The sequence below is a fragment of the Ambystoma mexicanum genome, chromosome 4q (assembly GCF_040938575.1).
Source record: "Ambystoma mexicanum isolate Mex_15411 chromosome 4q, UKY_AmexF1_1, whole genome shotgun sequence".
NCBI classification, from domain to species: domain Eukaryota; kingdom Metazoa; phylum Chordata; class Amphibia; order Caudata; family Ambystomatidae; genus Ambystoma; species Ambystoma mexicanum.
The window spans coordinates 964,696,756-964,715,956 of NC_090928.1; the positions used below are offsets into that span (position 1 = coordinate 964,696,756).

Genomic DNA, 19,201 nt, shown 5'->3' on the forward strand with positions numbered 1-19,201 from the left:
CGCTGTGTAGAAGTTCAGCACTGGTTTTAATGAGAATTTTCCATATTTTTTGTCCATCAATCGAGCTTGTGTCATCATGATTTTAGTCTTGGCGATCAAGGATTCCTGCATGGGAGTTTCAAAGCGGTTTGTGTTGATCGTGACTCCCAGATATCGGAATGATTTTACTTTCTCCAATCTCTCTCCCGCCAGAGCCCATTTTGATTTTTCATTTTGTATTGTGGTTTTTTCAAGAATCATTATTTTTGTTTTTGATGAATTTAGGATCAGGTCGTTAACCTCAAGATATTCTGAGAGCGAGGTAAGTTTACGTTGTAGTCCTATGGCGGTTTGATCCAATAATAAGATATCGTCAGCGTAGAGTAGTCTTCCAACCTTTTCATCTCCAATTTTGGGGGGGAATGTTCTGACATTGAGGTCCCAGTTTTGGTAGTCGCCAATAAACGCATTGTACAATGCGGGGGCAAGTGGGCACCCTTGCTTAACGCCCTTGTAAGTGCTGTTCTCCTCTGAAAGTTGTCCGTTTCCGTTGAGTCTAACCCTCATAGATGTTCCGGAGTACAGCTCGGTGATTGGGTTCAGGATTGAGGTCGGACAGTTCCGTGTCCTCAGTTTTTTCCAAAGTAGCTCTCTGTTAACCGTATCAAATGCATGAGAGAGGTCTATAAAAGCCAGGTATATCTTTGGTCGTCCCTCTAACACCTTGGCTTTCAGAACACTCAGTAGCATTATGTTTGCCAATGTTCCGATATTTTTTACAAATCCTGTCTGAAAGTCGTCGTGTAATTCAGAGGAGGCTACCCATGTCTTGAATTTGTCTAGAAGAAAAGTTCCGAATAGTTTCCCAATGGTATCCAATAAGGCGATTGGCCGATAGTTTGCTGGGTTGGCTTTATCGCCTTTCTTGAAAATTGGGACCACATTTGCTAGCTTCCAGGATTTCGGGATGGATTGGGTGTCAGCGCATTGTTGGAATATTCGCGATATTAGTGCGCCCCATACTTCACTGTTATTTTTGAGATCCACATTGGAGATTCCGTCGGGTCCCGGTGCCCGGGAGTTATTCAGTTTCCTTATTTTTTCGCAGATTTCCTTTTCGTCCTTTTCAATATCCCATTGGTTTTTTTGAAGCTGTATGGTTTCTTGGGTGTTACCCTCTGGTAAGGCAAACATATCCGAGAAAAAGGATCTCCAATGCATCTCTCCAATTGAATTGGCTAAAGCGTTATTTGAGTTGTCTCCTTTCGGGTCGATCAGTGCCCAGAAGTTTTTAGATTGTTTCCCACTTAGGATCTTTAACATGTTCTCAGAATCTTCTTGATACAGAATTGCACGGTGTGATTTAAGCCAATTTTTGTAAGATTTTTTCGCAAATACTGCTGCCTCCTCTGTTTGTTTTGAGGGGCGAGATTTCGCTTTGCGTAAGATTCTTCTCAATTCTCTTCTTTTCTCCACCAATTGCTTGTTATACGTGTGGTATGGTTTTTTGACTAGGGCTTGAGCGTTCCTTTGTTGGTGGAAGGGGATCAACAGGGGGTAATAATCAGGTGTATTTGCTTCCCCTGGAGCAACGGTAGTTCTTTCGTAAGTCTTTGTGATGTTTCTTATTGCTTCAGCAGTGAGTCTTAATCTAGTCCCTGCGCCGTTAGTAAGAATTGACAAGGTCATTTTCTGTCTGTTTGCCTCCGATTTCCGTTCTGGGGCTGACCATATAGCCATCAGGAGATTATGGTCACTGTTTTTGGTTCTTATGACTTCGAATACAGATGTCTTTGAGAGCAGGTTTCTGGATACGTATATGTGATCCAGGAAGGCCTTACGAGAGCCTTGTTCCCAAGTTGGAATACAGTTTGCTGTGTGAGAGGTCAAGTAATGGAGATTGTGAAGATCAAGTTCGTCCATAAGGAGTTCCCATCCTTTACCTCTCCGATCAGAGTCTCGAGTTGCTGAAGAGTCTTTGGGTGCCAATGCGAAGTATGGATCCCAATTTGGTGTAGTTTGGCCAATGTTGGGTAGTGTCAAGTTTAAGTCTCCGCATATTATGATGTGGTCTGGTGCCATCATATTCAGGCAGGACTCTATTATTTGTCCGATGGTTTCAAGGAGTACTGCTTCCTTCACGACTTTTGGATTCCAGTATGTGTTTATCACTAGATACACTGTTGGTTTGTTCTCGTTCACCCCCTCTCCAGACTTCAGTTCTGATATCATGGAAGCTAGGATTGACGCATTCGATAGTATTGTATGTTTAAGTTGTAGGCCGCTGCAGATTCTGACTGCTGTCAGGAGGCCTGAGGTGGGCCTTCCAAGTGTTCCTTGTGTAGCTGGAGAGAAGTCGATTTCGAAGCCGTCTAATGTTGGCTTTTTTAGGAGCCACGTCTCCTGTAGACAAAGGAGGTCGAATGACCCCAGTTGCACGTCTGATTTGAGTGTCAAGTGGGAGAATCCTCCTGTGTTCCATGACCCCATTTTTAATTTGCTTGCAGTCTGATGAGGGTTGTCAGAATCTTCGTTGACTCCTTTCGTGGTCGATCGTGGCTATCTTCTTATTTCTGTTGAGAGGCTTTCCTGCATCCCGGACCATCTTTTTATTTCCGGGTCTTGCCGATGGGGACGTGAATGGTTGTATAGTTCGCTTGTGCTATTTCTGATGTGAGCTCTGTCCCTTGGTGACTTCCAGTCCTGCCGGGAACCCTTCTGGTCACGATCTGAAACCCTGTTACTCTGTTTTTCAATGTGTTCGTTCATGGACCCACTCAGCGCACTTTTATTCCATTGATGGGTTTTGATTGGTGTGAGCTGCATTTCCCATCTGTCTCTGTAGTTGACAGATTTTCTCAACTCCCAATTAGGGGCCCTTCCGTCTCTGTAGTTGACAGATTTTCTCATCTCCCAATTAGGGGCCCTTCCGTGCTGTTTTCCAAGTGGGCTCCTATCTTCTTGGTTACAGGTTCTGGTTTCCTCGACGTTTTTATAAGGTCTGTAGTGTGAGACCCGGTGTCGTACGTGATCGTCATGGTTGGCCTCAAAAGTCTTCCTTTCGCTCCTGACTTGAGCTTTATTGCCTGGGTGAAAGTTGGGCGAAGCGTGATGTGAAGCTCGGTCTCTTGGGGAAGTGTCTATCTTGTATGGGGGTACACGGCCTCTGATGTATGTGTGATCTCTGTCCTTTATTCCGATCGAAGTGTGGCTAGGGATCACTCTGTCTCCATGTAATTCTTCCAAGTAGTAGCCTAGTTCTTTGAGGGCTTTGGCCTCCGCCTTGAGTTTAAGTCTCGTGCTAGCTGAAGATATGTGACACTGTCTATACTGTGAGGACCCGAGAATTCAATTACGTCTAGACAGTCAGATGTTACTGATCTGAGCGCCGGGATTTGATGGAATAGGTCCAGTATTGCGGTTCTATTTAGAACCTGATTATGCTTTGATTTGTGGCTGGGCTGAAGGAAGAAGGAGCGCGTGTCAGTTGTTCTGTTGTTTCTCGTTAAACAGGTGCGTTTCCATTCTCTTTCACGGATATTCGGGGGGGTCCGCCAGGCTCTTTCCCTTGTTTGGCTACGATCTATAGAGTCTCTTTTTTGTTTCATGTGCACTCGAGTTTTCCACCTGTTGGGAGAATGCTTGTTTTTCCTGTTAGTGGCTTCCTCCCCTTTTATGGGGCTCGAATAGTGTCTGTGTTTGGTTCCGGCCGAGGACGTATATTTCACGTCTTCCGCCCTGTATGGTGCCGAGGATTTGGGTTCCAACTGTCTGATTTTCTTTGGAGGTGTGTCGTTGTCGTGGCTTCGCTCAAAAGACACTGTTTTCCTTTTAGCTCCCCGGTTATTTTCTGGTTTTGGTTCTTTGGCCCGCCATTGAGACGCGAGTTCCAGGGCGTCTTCCATTAGGTCGCTTTCGGTGCAGGAGGGCGATCTGTTGATGTTTTGATTGGCAATAGTTTGCTGGGGGGTTTTTGGCGTTGACAACTTGGGGCAAATTTTGATATATTTTCTATCAGGCGACAAAGAAGATTTTTTCGAGCTCTGGGGTTGGGCCAAAGCCGATTTGAATTGCGCCGGTGATCCGCTTTTTACTTTCTTTGTTGGGGCCCGAAGCGTGGGTGGGTCAGCCAAAGAGACTCCGAGATCTTGGTCTTTCTCGTTAATGATGCAACCGTTGGTTTTCTTTTTAGTCTTGCTCGACGAGAGTTTTGCGAATTTAAGAGTGTTTTGATTTCCACTGGTGTGGGTTCCATGTGCTTTCTTTGTTTGCTCAAGGTTAAGACTTAGGAGAGGTGTTTTTAAGCTCCATTTACCCGTGGTCGTGGGTACTGCTGGGGTGTTGGCGTGAGCCTTCAAGCCCGAATTGTTGGTCTTATCATCAGAGCCTGCTTTGAAATGGAATATTTTCTCCGAAGAGAAATCCGTATGGGACTGTGCTGCTTTCGTTTCTCGGTGTTGTAGGTCCACTGTTTGAGTGCTGATGTGTTTTAGAGTCTTCCTATTTTCAGTTTTTGAAGTGATGAAACCTTCTAGAGACGTAAGTTTTGTTTGAGCCAGTGCCGCCAATGATGCTTGGTCCTTTACCGAATCGTTCAATGATTCGTATAGTTTTGTGAATGGAGCTAAGGCAATGGTGATAGCAGACATTATCATCATTAAGTCTGGTTTTTTGTTTGGTGTTTCTTTTGTTGAATTTCCCACAGTTTCGCTTTGTTTCCTGTTCCTTAGCGGAGGAGTTGACGTGCGCGGGTTAGGAGTTTGGGTTTCCGATTGTCGACTGGTCGTAGGTGTTTTAAGCATTATCAAGTGCTCCGAATGGGCGGTGACTTGTGTTTGCTTGCAAGGCAACGGTTGCGTTGTAGGTCCCATCGAGTTGGAATTTGTTGGATCCAGATTTCTTGTTGGCAAACTAAGACTGTCTGATTTGGTCACTGTGGATGTTGATTCTGGTACCCCCTCGTGTGAGGAGTATTCTTTAGGCTGATTTGCCTTGTTGAGGTTGTATGATGGAGTTGAGGGCTGCGCCGGAATGTCTGAGGCTGTGAGATCCATGGTCTTCGCCGGCGGTTTCCCAAAATGCCATCTTTTGTTGGTGTGAAACTGGGGACTCGAGGTGTTGGGGTTTTGGGGGTATACGTTGAAAGTAAATTTCGTTGGACTAGCAGGAGAGTTGAGTTGAGCTAATTCTACTTGGGAACCCTCCAGAAGGTCTGCGTCTGAAATCTCGCCTTTCGCGTTCTGGTTTCTTTTTCCTTGTTTGCTAAAGAATTTGTCCAGAGTGCCCACTAGGGGCTTCAGAGCCTCTTTGCTCCGCTTTGTGGGCGCTGGCAGCTGGTGATTCTTTAGTGTCTTGTGCGTGAGGGGGTTTATTATGGACGTTTTGCCTGAGGAGGTTTCTTCATCCTTCTCTTGCGCTTGTTTGTGCTCTCTAGAGATTAGGACTTTCTGCAACCTTCTGTCGATAGTGAATGAGGGGTCCTTGTCAAAGAGCTCCGGTGGAACTGACTTTAAGTTGATTGGCAGGAGTGCTGGGTCTTGGTTTAGCGTAGGATCATTTTATGGATCCTCTATTGATGAGCACGAGCAATCGTCCGACCAGACTGTTTCCAAGTTTCCCAAACTGGAGGGAGGGGTAGCTAAGTCCTCTCTTGCTACTATTGGATGAATCTCCAGTTCAATTTTAATTTTGTTGTCCCCGTTGTTGGGGGCGTCTTTGTTAATCGCGGTTTTGGAGTCATAGCCCTTGTTGAACTCGGGTGTAGTGGTGCACTCCAAGTTCTTGGATGGGTCTTTTGGCACCGCTGGATCTGGCACAGCCCCCCTTCCCACCCATCCCGGGCTCTGGAGTCCCTTGCCAGCCTCTGTTGCGCCGGCCCCTGGCGGGGATATCACGCCCGCTGTCCGCTCGCTGTATGTTCCTTGGTCAGAGGGGCCGCTCGTAGGGCGACTCACCACACCGGGAGAAGCTTTTTCCTCGGCGACTGCCTCCTTGAAGTGGACCCCGCCCCCGTGGCCTGCCAGTGGCGGTGGGGTCTGCCCGCATCCCACGGGTGGGCCCGGCGAGACCGCCTCTGCGACGGTCGTGGGAGGTCGCGCTGGCACCTCCAGACTAGTAGGTAGGAGCGGGTAGGGCTTTTGGAGTAGGCAATCCTCTCTGTCTTCCCTTTTGCCAGCCGCTGCGTTTGGTGGTAGCGCCGGCGCACACAATCCATCTGTTGTGGTTGTGGCGTCCAGCTGCTGCTGGGTTGCCTCCTTGGACTCCTTGCCCAGCTCGTTATCTCCAGACAGTCGAGCTGAGGCGACCAGACCGTCCGAGGGAAGGCTGTGAGCTGGAGCTGTAGAGTTCATACCCTCCTCGGCTCGATTTAGATCCTCCGTCCTTAACGCACGAACCGCCACCCCCTGTCCCATCGAGGCTTGCGGGCGGACCGTGCGGGACTTTATGGCGTCGTCCAGAGACCCCACCTGAACATCAAGTCCTGGCGGTCGAGCAGACGCTCCCAGACCAACCAGGAGTGTAGGGGAGGTCTCGGTCTGCCTGTCTTTCTCCGTCAAGGCAGCTCCCCGCATCGCCGGCACTGTGTAGATGGCGGGCTTTTCCCGCCCTTCCCGACCTTCCAGGTGAGGCTGAGTGGCTTGCGGGATCGTTAGCGGGATCGCAGGCAAGCAGTAGGGCTCTGACTTGGGGTCCCCATTAGGTCGCACCGTTTGCTCCCCTTCCCCTTGACTTTGAAGGTTTGTCAAGTGTTTGTTCATCTGTTGGGAGGGAAAGGGCTGCCTCACATCCTGTATTTTCTTGTTTCTTGGCAAATGTTTGTGGGGGCTACGGTGCTCAAGCCCGCTATCTTCACTGCGGGTTCTCTGACTTCTTAGCCAGTGTACTTCTACTTCTGGTACGCGAACCGCATGATTCATCTTGTCTGGACGTGTCTGAACGTGGGGACCACCCCGGACTGCCACAGACTGCCTAGACTCTGCAGCCTCGACTCCGCGGCCCGCTCCGCGGTAAGGTTGAGTTTTGTAGACACGCCTTGCTGAAACAGCAACTGTAGAGAGACTGCCACAGACTGCCTAGACTCTGCAGCCTCGAACCGGTTATTATGCCATGTTCTTTCTAGAGAGGGGCGCCTGCTACCTTTTTTGTATGAAGGATAAGGCACCTGGTTGCGTGACCTGTAATGGGTAGACTGTGCCGTCTTGATAACTGCACCAAGACCAGGGTAGCCCATTTGAAAGCAAGGAGCTGCATGATCTAAAGGGCCTCTGGGTTCACGGAAGGGAGACTGACAGAAGCCTAAAGAACTTACCAGGAAAAGGTGCACTGAACTTCTTTTGCCAAGTGAACTTTTCTTTGCAAAGTGAAACCTGAGAGACATGTGGAACTTTATAATCCTGAGTGCCTTAAACCTGGGGAAAGGAGCTGCAGAAAGGCCCCATTGTCACATTAACTTTACCCTGAACACTACTGAGTTGGCCAAATCCCATTCACCCTAATATTCTGTAGAAGTGAGGACACATATAGGTTTTGACACAGCCAGTATTTTGTTTTGGACTGACAGACTTAGACTTCCCTTAGTTTGCTTTCCTTTAGGGAATATTCCCATTTTAGAGTTAGGTAAAGTTAGGCGTTTCACCATCCTGACCTTTGAGAATAAAGGTTTTCAAACTGTATGTCACCTGTCTGTGTCGTCTCTTGATACATAACATGCCTGTCTCACACTCAGGAAATGCTTGCTTGTCTAAGTGTTTGTTCCTACATAATGCCATTGCGTCTTTTTTCTTTCGGCATGAATCCTGCAATGTTATGGTTATATTTTTTCTGCAACCCATGCTTGGCTTCAAAACATATTGTATATGCACTGACTATGTTCTTTTATGATAAAAGTTGCATACTCCATAGACCAAACCTTGCCCACAGGTAGGCTAGGTAGGCTTCTTCATTCATCATCTTAGTTACAGGTTAGTAGTTATCTGTAACGGGTAACATTTAACACCGGTCTTACCAATAGCATACAACCATGAATTTACAAAGTAGAACATCTACATGCCCAGGGACTAGCAACCTCAGTTGCTGTACACCATCTTCACAGACGCACCAAAACCAATTCAACTTCACAACCATCATGAGACTGGCAACCACACAATATTCATCCCTGCATGTATGCTCACACTCTGTTCATCCTTGCAGCTGCCCTGGAACTGGAAACCACACATTTATAGTATCTGTAAACGAAATACAAGTCACATGTCGTACTTGCAGGCACTGCTTGCACCAAACATGCACATGTTGCATCAATCATTGTTTGCATCTAACATACACACATAGCATTATCTACCACTTTCACCTAATATGCTCCCGTCCTAGCCTATCGGTCAATACTTGCATGTAACATGCACATGTGACATCATTCACTACTTGCATTTAACATGCACACAATGTTAATTCTCATCATGTCACTAATATCATAGAAACAAAATACATATAAACCATAGAACTTCATATAAACACAGGGGCACTCATTCCTCTCAATGCAACACAAAGTGCTGAGTTTGAATTCTTAAAGCATTATTAATATCATACACTAATGTAGGCAAAAACAACATACATTTAAAATATACAAAGTTTAGTAAAACCACAGGAAACCCTAATTTCTTCTCAAAGCAACATAGTATATGAATTAGCGGAACTCTTCCTTCTGCTACTAGAGGTAGCTGGTGTTCATAGACAGTGTTATTTAGTTAGGATGTTCTCCCCATTTTCCCCGGCAAGGGGGATTTAATTTTTAGAAGGTACCCGATCACTGCAACAGGACCAAGCCAAATGCTCTACCACACCAAGTCTCTCGCTTTCAACACAAGGTGGTGGATTCCAACACAAGTCTCTGGGTTTCCACACAAGTCCCTTATTTCATATTTTAAGTTCTCTAGACACTAAAAACAATTCACCCCACATCTTCTGTTGATATAGACTTTCTATGAGTGTTTCCTAATGACGCTAAAGCTGCTTCAGGACCAGAGAGCACAAACCGTTTCCTTCCATTGTTAATTTTCAACTTTGTTGGGTACCAAAATGGCGACGCCATCCCCAGTGCCAAAGGTTCCTCTTAATCTTAGTCTTGGTACACAATTCAGAGAAGAAAATGATAACATTCTCAGATACTCTGACATCAGGGTCTGCTAGCACCATTATTTGTGTGCCCATCCCTTTAGTCCCCAAATGTTCCCTTCTGCCTGTTGGTGGTCTAAATGCTCTTTTAATGTTGAACTTCTTTATCTTCACCAGCCATAGGAATATTGAGGAAGGTTTTCCTTGTGGCACACAAATCAGCTTTGTCTACTGACTTTGGGACACCCAGAACTCGAAATTGACCTGCTCTTACCCTTCTCAGTTTTCTTGTCAAGGTGTAGCATGGCACCAAGAACCCGGTGAAATTCTAAAGAACTGTCCAAACTGGCGCCTTGGAGCATATTATTAGTTTATTATTGTTAAGAATGCAGAGCTTTGCCCCATCGCAGCACGTAGTGGAGCAGACCGTCCTGGCTGAGTGATTTTACCCCGCACTCTGAGTGAGGTTGAAGTGCCCTTCCTGCTCCCCAAGGACTGATTGAAGGTTGCAATTTGGGAAATACTGTCAGTGCAAATATGTCTTCGGGCGGTGCCTTATATCCACCAGGGGGCCCTCATTGGGTGTCGGCCTCCTTTAGGTACACATTGAAAGGGGAATCCCCCATTTGCATGCAGAATGACAACGTCCTTTGGGAATGCCAGTGTGCAAAGGTATCACCCTTACATTGCATACTATGCAAAGGACCTTGCTTGGGTATTTTCTGTGATATGAAATTGCAGCGGCAACACAAAATACTGTATGTGCATATTAACCTATCAACGAACATATGGTCACGAACATTGTTATGTATGTCCCGGGAAGATTTCTATATGATTAAACAAAAACACTATGTGAAGCATAGGTAAAGCTCCGAAAAAAAGTAACTGTTACTTTAATAGATATATGTGCACATTCCCAAATTCATAAAACCTGTTTGTAAAGCATTTTACTTATGCTTAACAAAACCTTTATTTCTACTTCAGGACAAAAGAGGAAAGGTTCGTGAACATGAAGATACATATTTGAGAACACACATGCTTTTGGTTTTAGAAAGAAACACCAGATTAGAAGTACAGGTAAGTGTCACTAACATGGTGAAATCTACAGCTTAAACAACTGATGAGTCCTGTTAATCTTTGCAGTTAACAGTGAACTGAGACATTGCTACAGCCTTCTGGGCTTTGTGTTATGTTACTCTCATGACTGCAAAATGTGACCACTGCTGTAATGATTAGTACTCTTGGTATCTGTAGGTCAGAGCCATGCTGGTTAAGTTCTTAAGGGTTCAAGATTAGTTTTAAGGCTAAATTTGTTTCATGTGCCACTCAGCTGAATAGCTGAACATTGACAGCCTGTCTGCCTGTGGCTGCAGGCGTAGCTAGCAGCTGAACCATACTGATATGAGCGTGTGCGTTTCCAACAGCCTGAGCCTGTTAGATCCTGTCTTCGACAACTTAAATGCTCTTACCTCGTACCCCAGCGTTCTGATCGCCATATGAGCTCCCAATGTTGGGTGCTTCCTTTCTGGGGCTGATTCAATCTCTGTCTGATCCTGGGATGGTGGGACTGAAGTACTCTATAGGAGCAGACAGTCCCATGGGGATCCTTTCCAAAAGGTGCACTGATGAGTAGAGGGAGGAGAACTATCCCTCCTCCCTTGAGGCATCCCTCATCTGTGGCTTGCAGCAGTGGTCTCCCTAGGCACATAGCACTCAATTTGCCTGCCCAACCTTGTTTCTTGTACTGCACTGCACGTCCCCCCTGCCTACATGGGGACCGGATCCATGTTCGGAGGGCAGACCCCGAGCACAATACGCTCCTCCACCACACCAACCCCTCAGCTACAACGAGACACTGTGGTCCCCCGCCTCGCACAGCCCGCCTGCGGGTGAGCCGCACATCAAATAAACTCCCCGTCGCAGGCTCAATAGACTGGCGAACGTGCCCCGAACACTGTGGGAGCCGCTCTGTGGGGGACGTACATCCTGCCCCTGGTCCACCCCTGCAGTTCCCCACTCCTGCCTGCGACGTCTGCGGGCCTTGGCAACATGGTGGTGCTCAGCAGTTGCCACAGGGATCTACAGCCACCCGCAAGGCCCAGCTCCCGCCGGAGATCGGCACTACTGAGGACCGCACGAGAGGCATTGGAGCGCCTGCCCTGCAATTCGAACCATATCCATCGGTACGATACAGTGAGTCGGAAGGGACTCGGGAGGGGGGAACCGATGCTCCCCACCCCCCCAACCTGGAATATTGGGCAATCACCCCAGCTGGCTGGGGGCTCACACCCCCCCCACCCTAGTCGCTCAGGTGGCGGCCACCCCTTGGCTACGTGGCACAGGGACACTCAGACCGCCCCGGACCATAGGGCTCCAGCTCAGAGGGTGCACAAATTTCACCCTGCACTATACTGAAAGAAATTGCACCTCTGTTTGCACCGGGGAGCAAGGGCGCCACTCTTTCTCCTGCCTACCTGCCCAAACTACAGAGGCACACAGACCCCCTGTGGGCCAGTCAACAACAACATGACACAAGATGATAGTATCAAAGCCCCAGATCGTTGCACGCTCTCCTTTCCTGGTAAGACCCTGACTGGAAGCGCCAAATCTCCCCCGGGCTTGGCCTCACCGTTCAGCGGTGGTCTCCAGTAACCCCCATCTCGACGAGTCTCACTCCCCCATCTGGCAACGTACAGCCGACGACCACCCGCTTTGAACTCCCCACTGGCCTCATCGACATGATAAATACTGCAACGGTGGGGTGCCCCAGGGAATGGGCAACCAAAAGAAGGAGGCCAAGATGGACCAATTTGCTAAGTCAGACAGAGACCCACCGCAACATGAGGTAACCCTGGGCCCTTCCAATTTGGACATTCAACTCTCAATCAGACTTCGTTGGCCCTGAAGAGCAGCACAGACAATCTAGGCGCTAGAATAGATGCGTTAACATGTAAAGTAGATTTTTCCGCCGTCCAGATCGACAAGCTGTGCGGCAGGCTCTCTGAGGCGTAACACCAGATCGGGGAGGGCGAGGATAAAATAACCATACTCCAACAAGAAGTTGCATCTTTGCAGCAAACAGTCAAAAAGGTGTAGGCCAAGAACGAGGGCATGGGACTGCTTAACGAAATGGACTGGGCAGGGACAGTGGTACTCCCCTGCCTTAGCCATGTATCATGTTCAGGGCATACCACCCGCACACAAGGCTATTTTTATACAACACTTCACAAGCCTGCAGATTCACACGCTAGGTGATATCGCCCCTCAGAGCAAATTCATATCATGGGATGATCTTAAAACCAGAGGAGAGCAGACTCCCATCACGCAGCTTCTGTACTTTAGATTATGGGAGGAGCTGAGAGGCAGGTGGCCGGATTTCCCTAACTCCCCCTCCACATCCCCATTGATGATATACACCACCACACCGACATCCATGAGGAAACTGGTCTCGATCCTATATAGTATGGCCTGCAGATGACTCATTAAGCCCACGGGTGTTTCACCTCCCTCAGAGACTGTGGTAATGGAAGTGCTAGACAAACGTTGTTTGTATATGCTGGAAGAAGGAAAGGGAAGGGGAGGGTGAGTGGGGTGGGGTCATTGCCCCCTATTGTTATTGCAATGTTTTGTTTACTGTGAAAACCTAATAAAACTGTTTTTTTTTTTAAAAAGTGGACAAGGGAAAGCAATACCCCCGAGTTGAGGGTCTGGGACCATGAAAGTAACATTGGAGAAACGTTTACATCCATGGTCATATATGGTAGTGTTTGGCAGGAGAGTAAACTAAGCCTGTCAAGGAAGAGAAGTTCCGAAGATAGGCAGGTCTCGGACTTGCACCTATAAGTGTAATATATCAGTTGCTCATCTTCATAGTCACAGTAACTGGGAGGAAGGTGAACCAAGTTGGCTGTGCAAGAAAGAGAAACCTGGGATTGTTACATTGTGGCAAAGCTAAGAGAAGGGGATACATTCTCTTAGCTCTTCAAGGAAGTAGAAAAGGAATCAAGGGAAATAATTCTTCCCCACTGGAACCTGTAATCCCTTGGAGAAGACAAGAGAAGGGAAGCATTCTCTTCACCCAAGTAGAACTTTGTTTTTACACCCTTTGGAACATTGTGTTGGAAGTTTGAAAATAACTATAAAGAAACTGCTGAGAAAACAACCCCTTTGAACTTTATGTTGAGTTGGTAGTGTTAGGTTTTGAGTATACATAAGGTATGAACCAAAAAAAACCAAAAAGGGATGTGGTGCTCCCAAAAAGTGAAACCACCTACATAGGACAACAATAAAACACCAAATTCACAGATAGAGAGTCACGTTCTAAAAGTAACAAGCAGCCTCTAGCCCACACCAAAGTTATCTCCAAGGCATCGGTACAGGTATCAACTAGGCCTGTCCTTCAAAAGAAAAGCTACTATACCTCTGAGTGGGATTTCGGTAGCACTACGATTCTAGTCCAAACAATAATAGAAAACTTCTTAAGTCAAGTTTGTTATTTACACAGGTCCACCAAATAACCCTGTTGGTTCGAAGATCTGTTCAGAAAATTAAATAATAAACAGGAGAAACAAATCCACACAAATACTGTATTACAAGGTATACATATAGTAAATAATACCACCAAATCCTACGGCCCCCAATAATTTACACCCATCACCTTAGGGACCATCACCTTAAAACTTACTAATCAATAACTTACACCCATCACCTTAGGGACCATCACCTTAAAGCTTACTAATCAAAACACCCTTCACCACCTAACACCATGAACAGCTTTCACTTTGTTTCTTAATGTTTGCAACAAGCTTCACTCCTTTCAACATAGCACGTTATTCATTTTCCACTTGTGCTACAAATTTCACATGATTCCCATATCTTTCCTTTAGTTCGGTATTCAGTATTGGCAGTTATATTTTCCCCTGTACTTGGCACCTCTTCCATGATTCATTATTCATTCAAAAGCACTTGATAATTTATTCATGATTCCTTTGGCATCATTTGGGTTCCAAACCCTCTTGTGCGCTTTTCAATTGTGTGTAAACATTAAATGTCTTACATTTGCCCCAGAGCACCGCAGTACGAGTATTCTTTCTCTAATACTCACCGGAGCTGCTCTGCTTTGTCGGGTGTCCTTGCTCTGTTCTTCCTTTGGCTCGCTCCTCCAGGATAGGTGTTGGGAGTCACAGCGAGCAGTGTTGGTGCTTTGGTCCTTCCTCCCGATGGCACATAGTATCCTCTCTGACGGTCGTACTCCAGCCTGCTACTCGCCACACGGTGGCCACCTCCTCTGCAGGCAGGTTCTCTCTGCTATCAGGTGTGGGCCTGCTTTTAAGCACCTGTAGCCTTTCAATGGGCTGCACGTGCAGGTAGTTTGCCTGACCCTCATTATAACAATTAGTAGGACATGCCTGATCCTTTATGGGCACCCTCCCTGTCTCAGAACCAACGTAGTGAAACTAACTGAAAGATAGCATTTCAATGCTTTTATTTTCTACGTTAAAACGTTACATGAAGCTGTCCAGCGCTGAAATTTCGGCACTGGCCAGCTCCTTGTAACGTTTGAACTTTTTTGTATATTGGTGAGGGATCCCTCCCCCAGCCCCCTAACCCCTATGCCCTCCCCCCTAATCCTAGCCCAACCCTAAACCTTGCCCTAACCCTAATTCTAACCGTTGCCCTAACCCTAATTCTAACCCTTTCCCTAAACCGAATTCTAACCCTAACCCCAACCCTAATTATAACCCTTGCCCTAACTCCAACCCTAATTCTAACCCTTGCCCTAAACCTAATTCTAACCCTTGCCCTAACCCCAACCCTAATCCTAACCCTTGCCCTAACCCTAAATCTAACCCTTGTCCTGACTCGAAAATCCATTGGAATCCATCGAATTTTATTCGGTGGCATTTCGATGGAAATGATTTTCATTGAATAAAATTCGATGGAACTGACTTTGATGGATTTGCACTCGATGAAAAGATACCTTTCTGAAGGGGTTCTACCTGGCCCATATAGAGAGGGAACCAGAGTTTGATAACATGACTCGATAAAGGCTTCAGGAATTAAAAAAGGTTCATCATGGAATGGAAATGGGGGATACCACGTCTCACCCAAGGACATCCCACTTTTCTTCCCCAAGTCTCATCTACCTAGGTGATCCTCGTTTCATATCCACCCCCAGGGTCAGGATACAAAAGCGATGGCCCTTCCTGGCCACCTGATCAGAGGATATTGGGGAGAATGAAGTGAGGATGCCCTCAGATTCCTCAGTGTCCAAAAATAAATATAGCATCACTTTAGTTGAAAACGGTTTTGAATAGAGTATGAACCGAATGGTTTTCTGGAATATTTCCATTGCAGATGATAAACCGAAGTTTAGTCAAAGTGAATGTGATAATGGCTCTAAGTTCTGGATGCAGTTCCAGCTTGAGGTAGCCTTGATTTATGTCCACTTTTGAGAATGTCACTGCTTTAAGTCCCACAATCATATCTTCAATGTTCGGGTGGTATATCATTCTCGTTCAACAACTACATTTAGAATTCTTATGTCGGCACATAAGAGTAAATGTCTTCCTTCGTTTGGGACTGCGATTAGTCGAAGTACCAAGAGCAGTGGCCGCTTAGATTCCTTTATGATGTCTACGCAAAGTAGGTTGTGAAGTTATTCTGAGAATGTAACTGAACTCTAAGTATGTGTGGTGGAACTGGTTTAACCTTCTTGTTAATGAGGAATTTGATAATGGCCTTTTTCATTTTCTCTAAACCTCTAAAATAGTTATGGGAATTTTGATTTATTCTCTTCATTTGAGAAGAACAGTGTTGGATTTGGTAAATTGGGGATTTGTTCTCCTGTTTGTAGTTCTGATTTGTTGGCTTAGTTTCTAGAAAGTTGTAGTTTATGTCAATTAAACCTAGGTCGAGGGCTGTTTGAAAATTTAGACAATGGCCAGGTGCTGAACTTTCTACTATGTGGATGATGGATTTGAGGGATCATTTGTTATAACTCTAAATGCATTTGACGTGACCTATGCACGGTAGTTGGTGACTGCCACTCCATTGATATCTGCAGGCTGTAGAAGGTCTCAGCTAAAATGTCGATGCAAGGTTTTCAATGTCTTGTGCTCATATATTAATAGTAGGTCCTGTATCAATGAGGAATAATATGGTAATTTGTCCTATTTTGAGGAACACTCTCAGGCTTCTAGTGGCATCTACATGATCTTCCTTGAGGTATATATTGTTGTCCGTGTGGAGTTATGAGCAAGGTTTCTTCACTTTCCATTGTTCCCTATGCAGAACATTTGGTATCCCTCGAAAGTAACATAGAAAAAATGCTGAAGGCGCATTTAATGCGCATTTGGCCGGGACGAAAATCACAAATCCCACAATGCAAAGCAAGAGGATGGGGGTTGCAGAGGCATCCCCCGCACCCGTTGTTCTGCTTTATGGGTTCAGTGGTTGCCGGGGTGTCCCTGCTTTAATTACATGGAAAGCAGGGGACATTTGTCAAAGGAATGCATTCAACATTTTTGAAATGCAAAGCAGTCCGCTTCGGCATTCAAGGCTACATTTTATGCGGCTTAAGTATTTTAACATGGAACCGGACATTTGTCTTGTTCACTTTCCATTGTATCACCTGCACTCTTCATGCTTTTTGGGTTGCTCCTAAAGCTGCAGTTGATGTGGCTTCCCGTCTCTGGGGACTGATCTGCTTGAACAACAGTGGTTTTAACAAATTTTGTTACAGCACTATCCCGCTGCTGGGCATGTGTCTGTATGCAGGGAAAGAGAATCTGCATTAGTAACATAGACTGTGTTGCGGCTCCCTGTCTCAGAACCAACGTAGTGAAACTAACTGGAAGTGTGCATTGCTCCTAGTCGGCTCTTTCTCATCCCAGTTTTAAAGGGATCCTCTTTAAGGTCATAATGTGTGTGTGTGTGGGGAAGAGAGAGGGACTGCTTTATATGAGGGACTCCTATTTGTTTATTTTCTGAGTGTACATATATTTGAGGAGTTGGTAAACCCTTATGAGTTCTGAAGGGTATATAGTCAATCCATAGAAAAAGATGCATAGAAAAAAGACAATGCATCGAAATTCTATGTTTTTCATCAAAAGTACATATCCATCGAAACGTTTCCATCAAATGGATATGTACTTTAAAATGTAAAAGATAGCATTTCAATGCTTTTATTTTCTACGTTAAAACATTACATGAAGCTGTCCAGTGCTGAAATTTCGGCACTGGCCAGCTCCTTGTAACGTTTGAACTTTTTTGTATATTGGTGAGGGATCCCTCCCCCAGCCCCCTAACCCCTATGCCATCCCCCCTAATCCTAACCCAACCCTAAACCTTGCCCTAACCCTAATTCTAACCGTTCCCCTAACCCTAATTCTAACCCTTTCCCTAAACCGAATTCTAACCCTAACCCCAACCCTAATTATAACCCTTGCCCTAACTCCAACCCTAATTCTAACCCTTGCCGTAACCCTAATTCTAACCCTTGCCCTAACCCCAACCCTAATTCTAACCCTTGCCCTAACCCTAAATCTAACCCTTGTCCTGACTCGAAAATCCATTGGAATCCATCGAATTTTATTCGGTGGCATTTCGATGGAAATGATTTTCATTGAATAAAATTCGATGGAACTGACTTCGATGGATTTGCACTCGATGAAAAGATACCGTTCTGAAGGGGTTCTACCTGGCCCATATAGAGAGGGAACCAGAGTTTGATAACATGACTCGATAAAGGCTTCAGGAATTAAAAAAGGTTCATCATGGAATGGAAATGGGGGATACCACGTCTCACCCAAGGACATCCCACTTTTCTTCCCCAAGTCTCATCTACCTAGGTGATCCTCGCTTCATATCCACCCCCAGGGTCAGGATACAAAAGCGATGGCCCTTCCTGGCCACCTGATCAGAGGATATTGGGGAGAATGAAGTGAGGATGCCCTCAGATTCCTCAGTGTCCAAAAATAAATATAGCATCACTTTAGTTGAAAACGGTTTTGAAAAGAGTATGAACCAAATGGTTTTCTGGAATATTTCCGTTGCAGATGATAAACCGAAGTTTAGTCAAAGTGAATGTGATAATGGCTCTCAATTCTGGATGCAGTTCCAGCTTGAGGTAGCCATGATTTATGTCCACTTTTGAGAATGTCACTGCTTTAAGTCCCACAATGATATCTTCAATGTTCGGGTGGTATATCATTCTCGTTCAACGACTACATTTAGAATTCTTATGTCGGCACATAAGAGTAAATGTCTTCCTTCGTTTGGGACTGCGATTAGTCGAAGTACCAAGAGCAGTGGCCCCTTAGATTCCTTTATGATGTCTACGCAAAGTAGGTTGTGAAGTTATTCCTAGAATGTAACTGAACTCTAAGTATGTGTGGTGGAACTGGTTTAACCTTCTTGTTAATGAGGAATTTGATAATGGCCTTTTTCATTTTCTCTAAACCTCTAAACAGTTATGGGAATTTTGATTTATTCTCTTCATTTGAGAAGAACAGTGTTGGATTTTGTAAATTGGGGATTTGTTCTCCTGTTTGTAGTTCTGATTTGTTGGCTTATTTTCTAGAAAGTTGTAGTTTATGTCAATTAAACCTAGGTCGAGGGCTGTTTGAAAATTTAGACAATGGCCAGGTGCTGAACTTTCTAGTATGTGGATGATGGATTTGAGGGATCATTTGTTATAACTCTAAATGCATTTGACGTGAACTATGCACGGTAGTTGGTGACTGCCACTCCATTGATATCTGCAGGCTGTAGAAGATCTCAGCTAAAATGTCGATGCAAGGTTTTCAATGTCTTGTGCACATATATTAATAGTAGGTCCTGTATCAATGAGGAATAATATGGTAATTTGTCCTATTTTGAGGAACACTCTCAGGCTTCTAGTGGCATCTACATGATCTTCCTTGAGGTATATATTGTTGTCCGTGTGGAGTTATGAGCAAGGTTTCTTCACTTTCCATTGTTCCCTATGCAGAACATTTGGTATCCCTCGAAAGTAACATAGAAAAAATGCTGAAGGCGCATTTAATGTGCATTTGGCCGGGACGAAAATCACAAATCCCACAATGCAAAGCAAAGGGATAGGGGGTTGCGG

The 19,201-nt window shown here is 45.6% G+C and overlaps 1 protein-coding gene across 1 annotated transcript in view; it reads left to right on the forward strand.

The window, feature by feature from the left end:
• TRAF5 (TNF receptor associated factor 5) overlaps window positions 1-19,201 on the forward strand; it is a 579,796-nt gene that overhangs the window by 438,589 nt on the left and 122,006 nt on the right. The window contains exon 8 of the mRNA XM_069608517.1: window positions 10,072-10,164. Within this exon, the coding sequence (XP_069464618.1) occupies window positions 10,072-10,164 (93 nt within the window). The remainder of the gene's footprint in view (window positions 1-10,071; window positions 10,165-19,201) is intronic.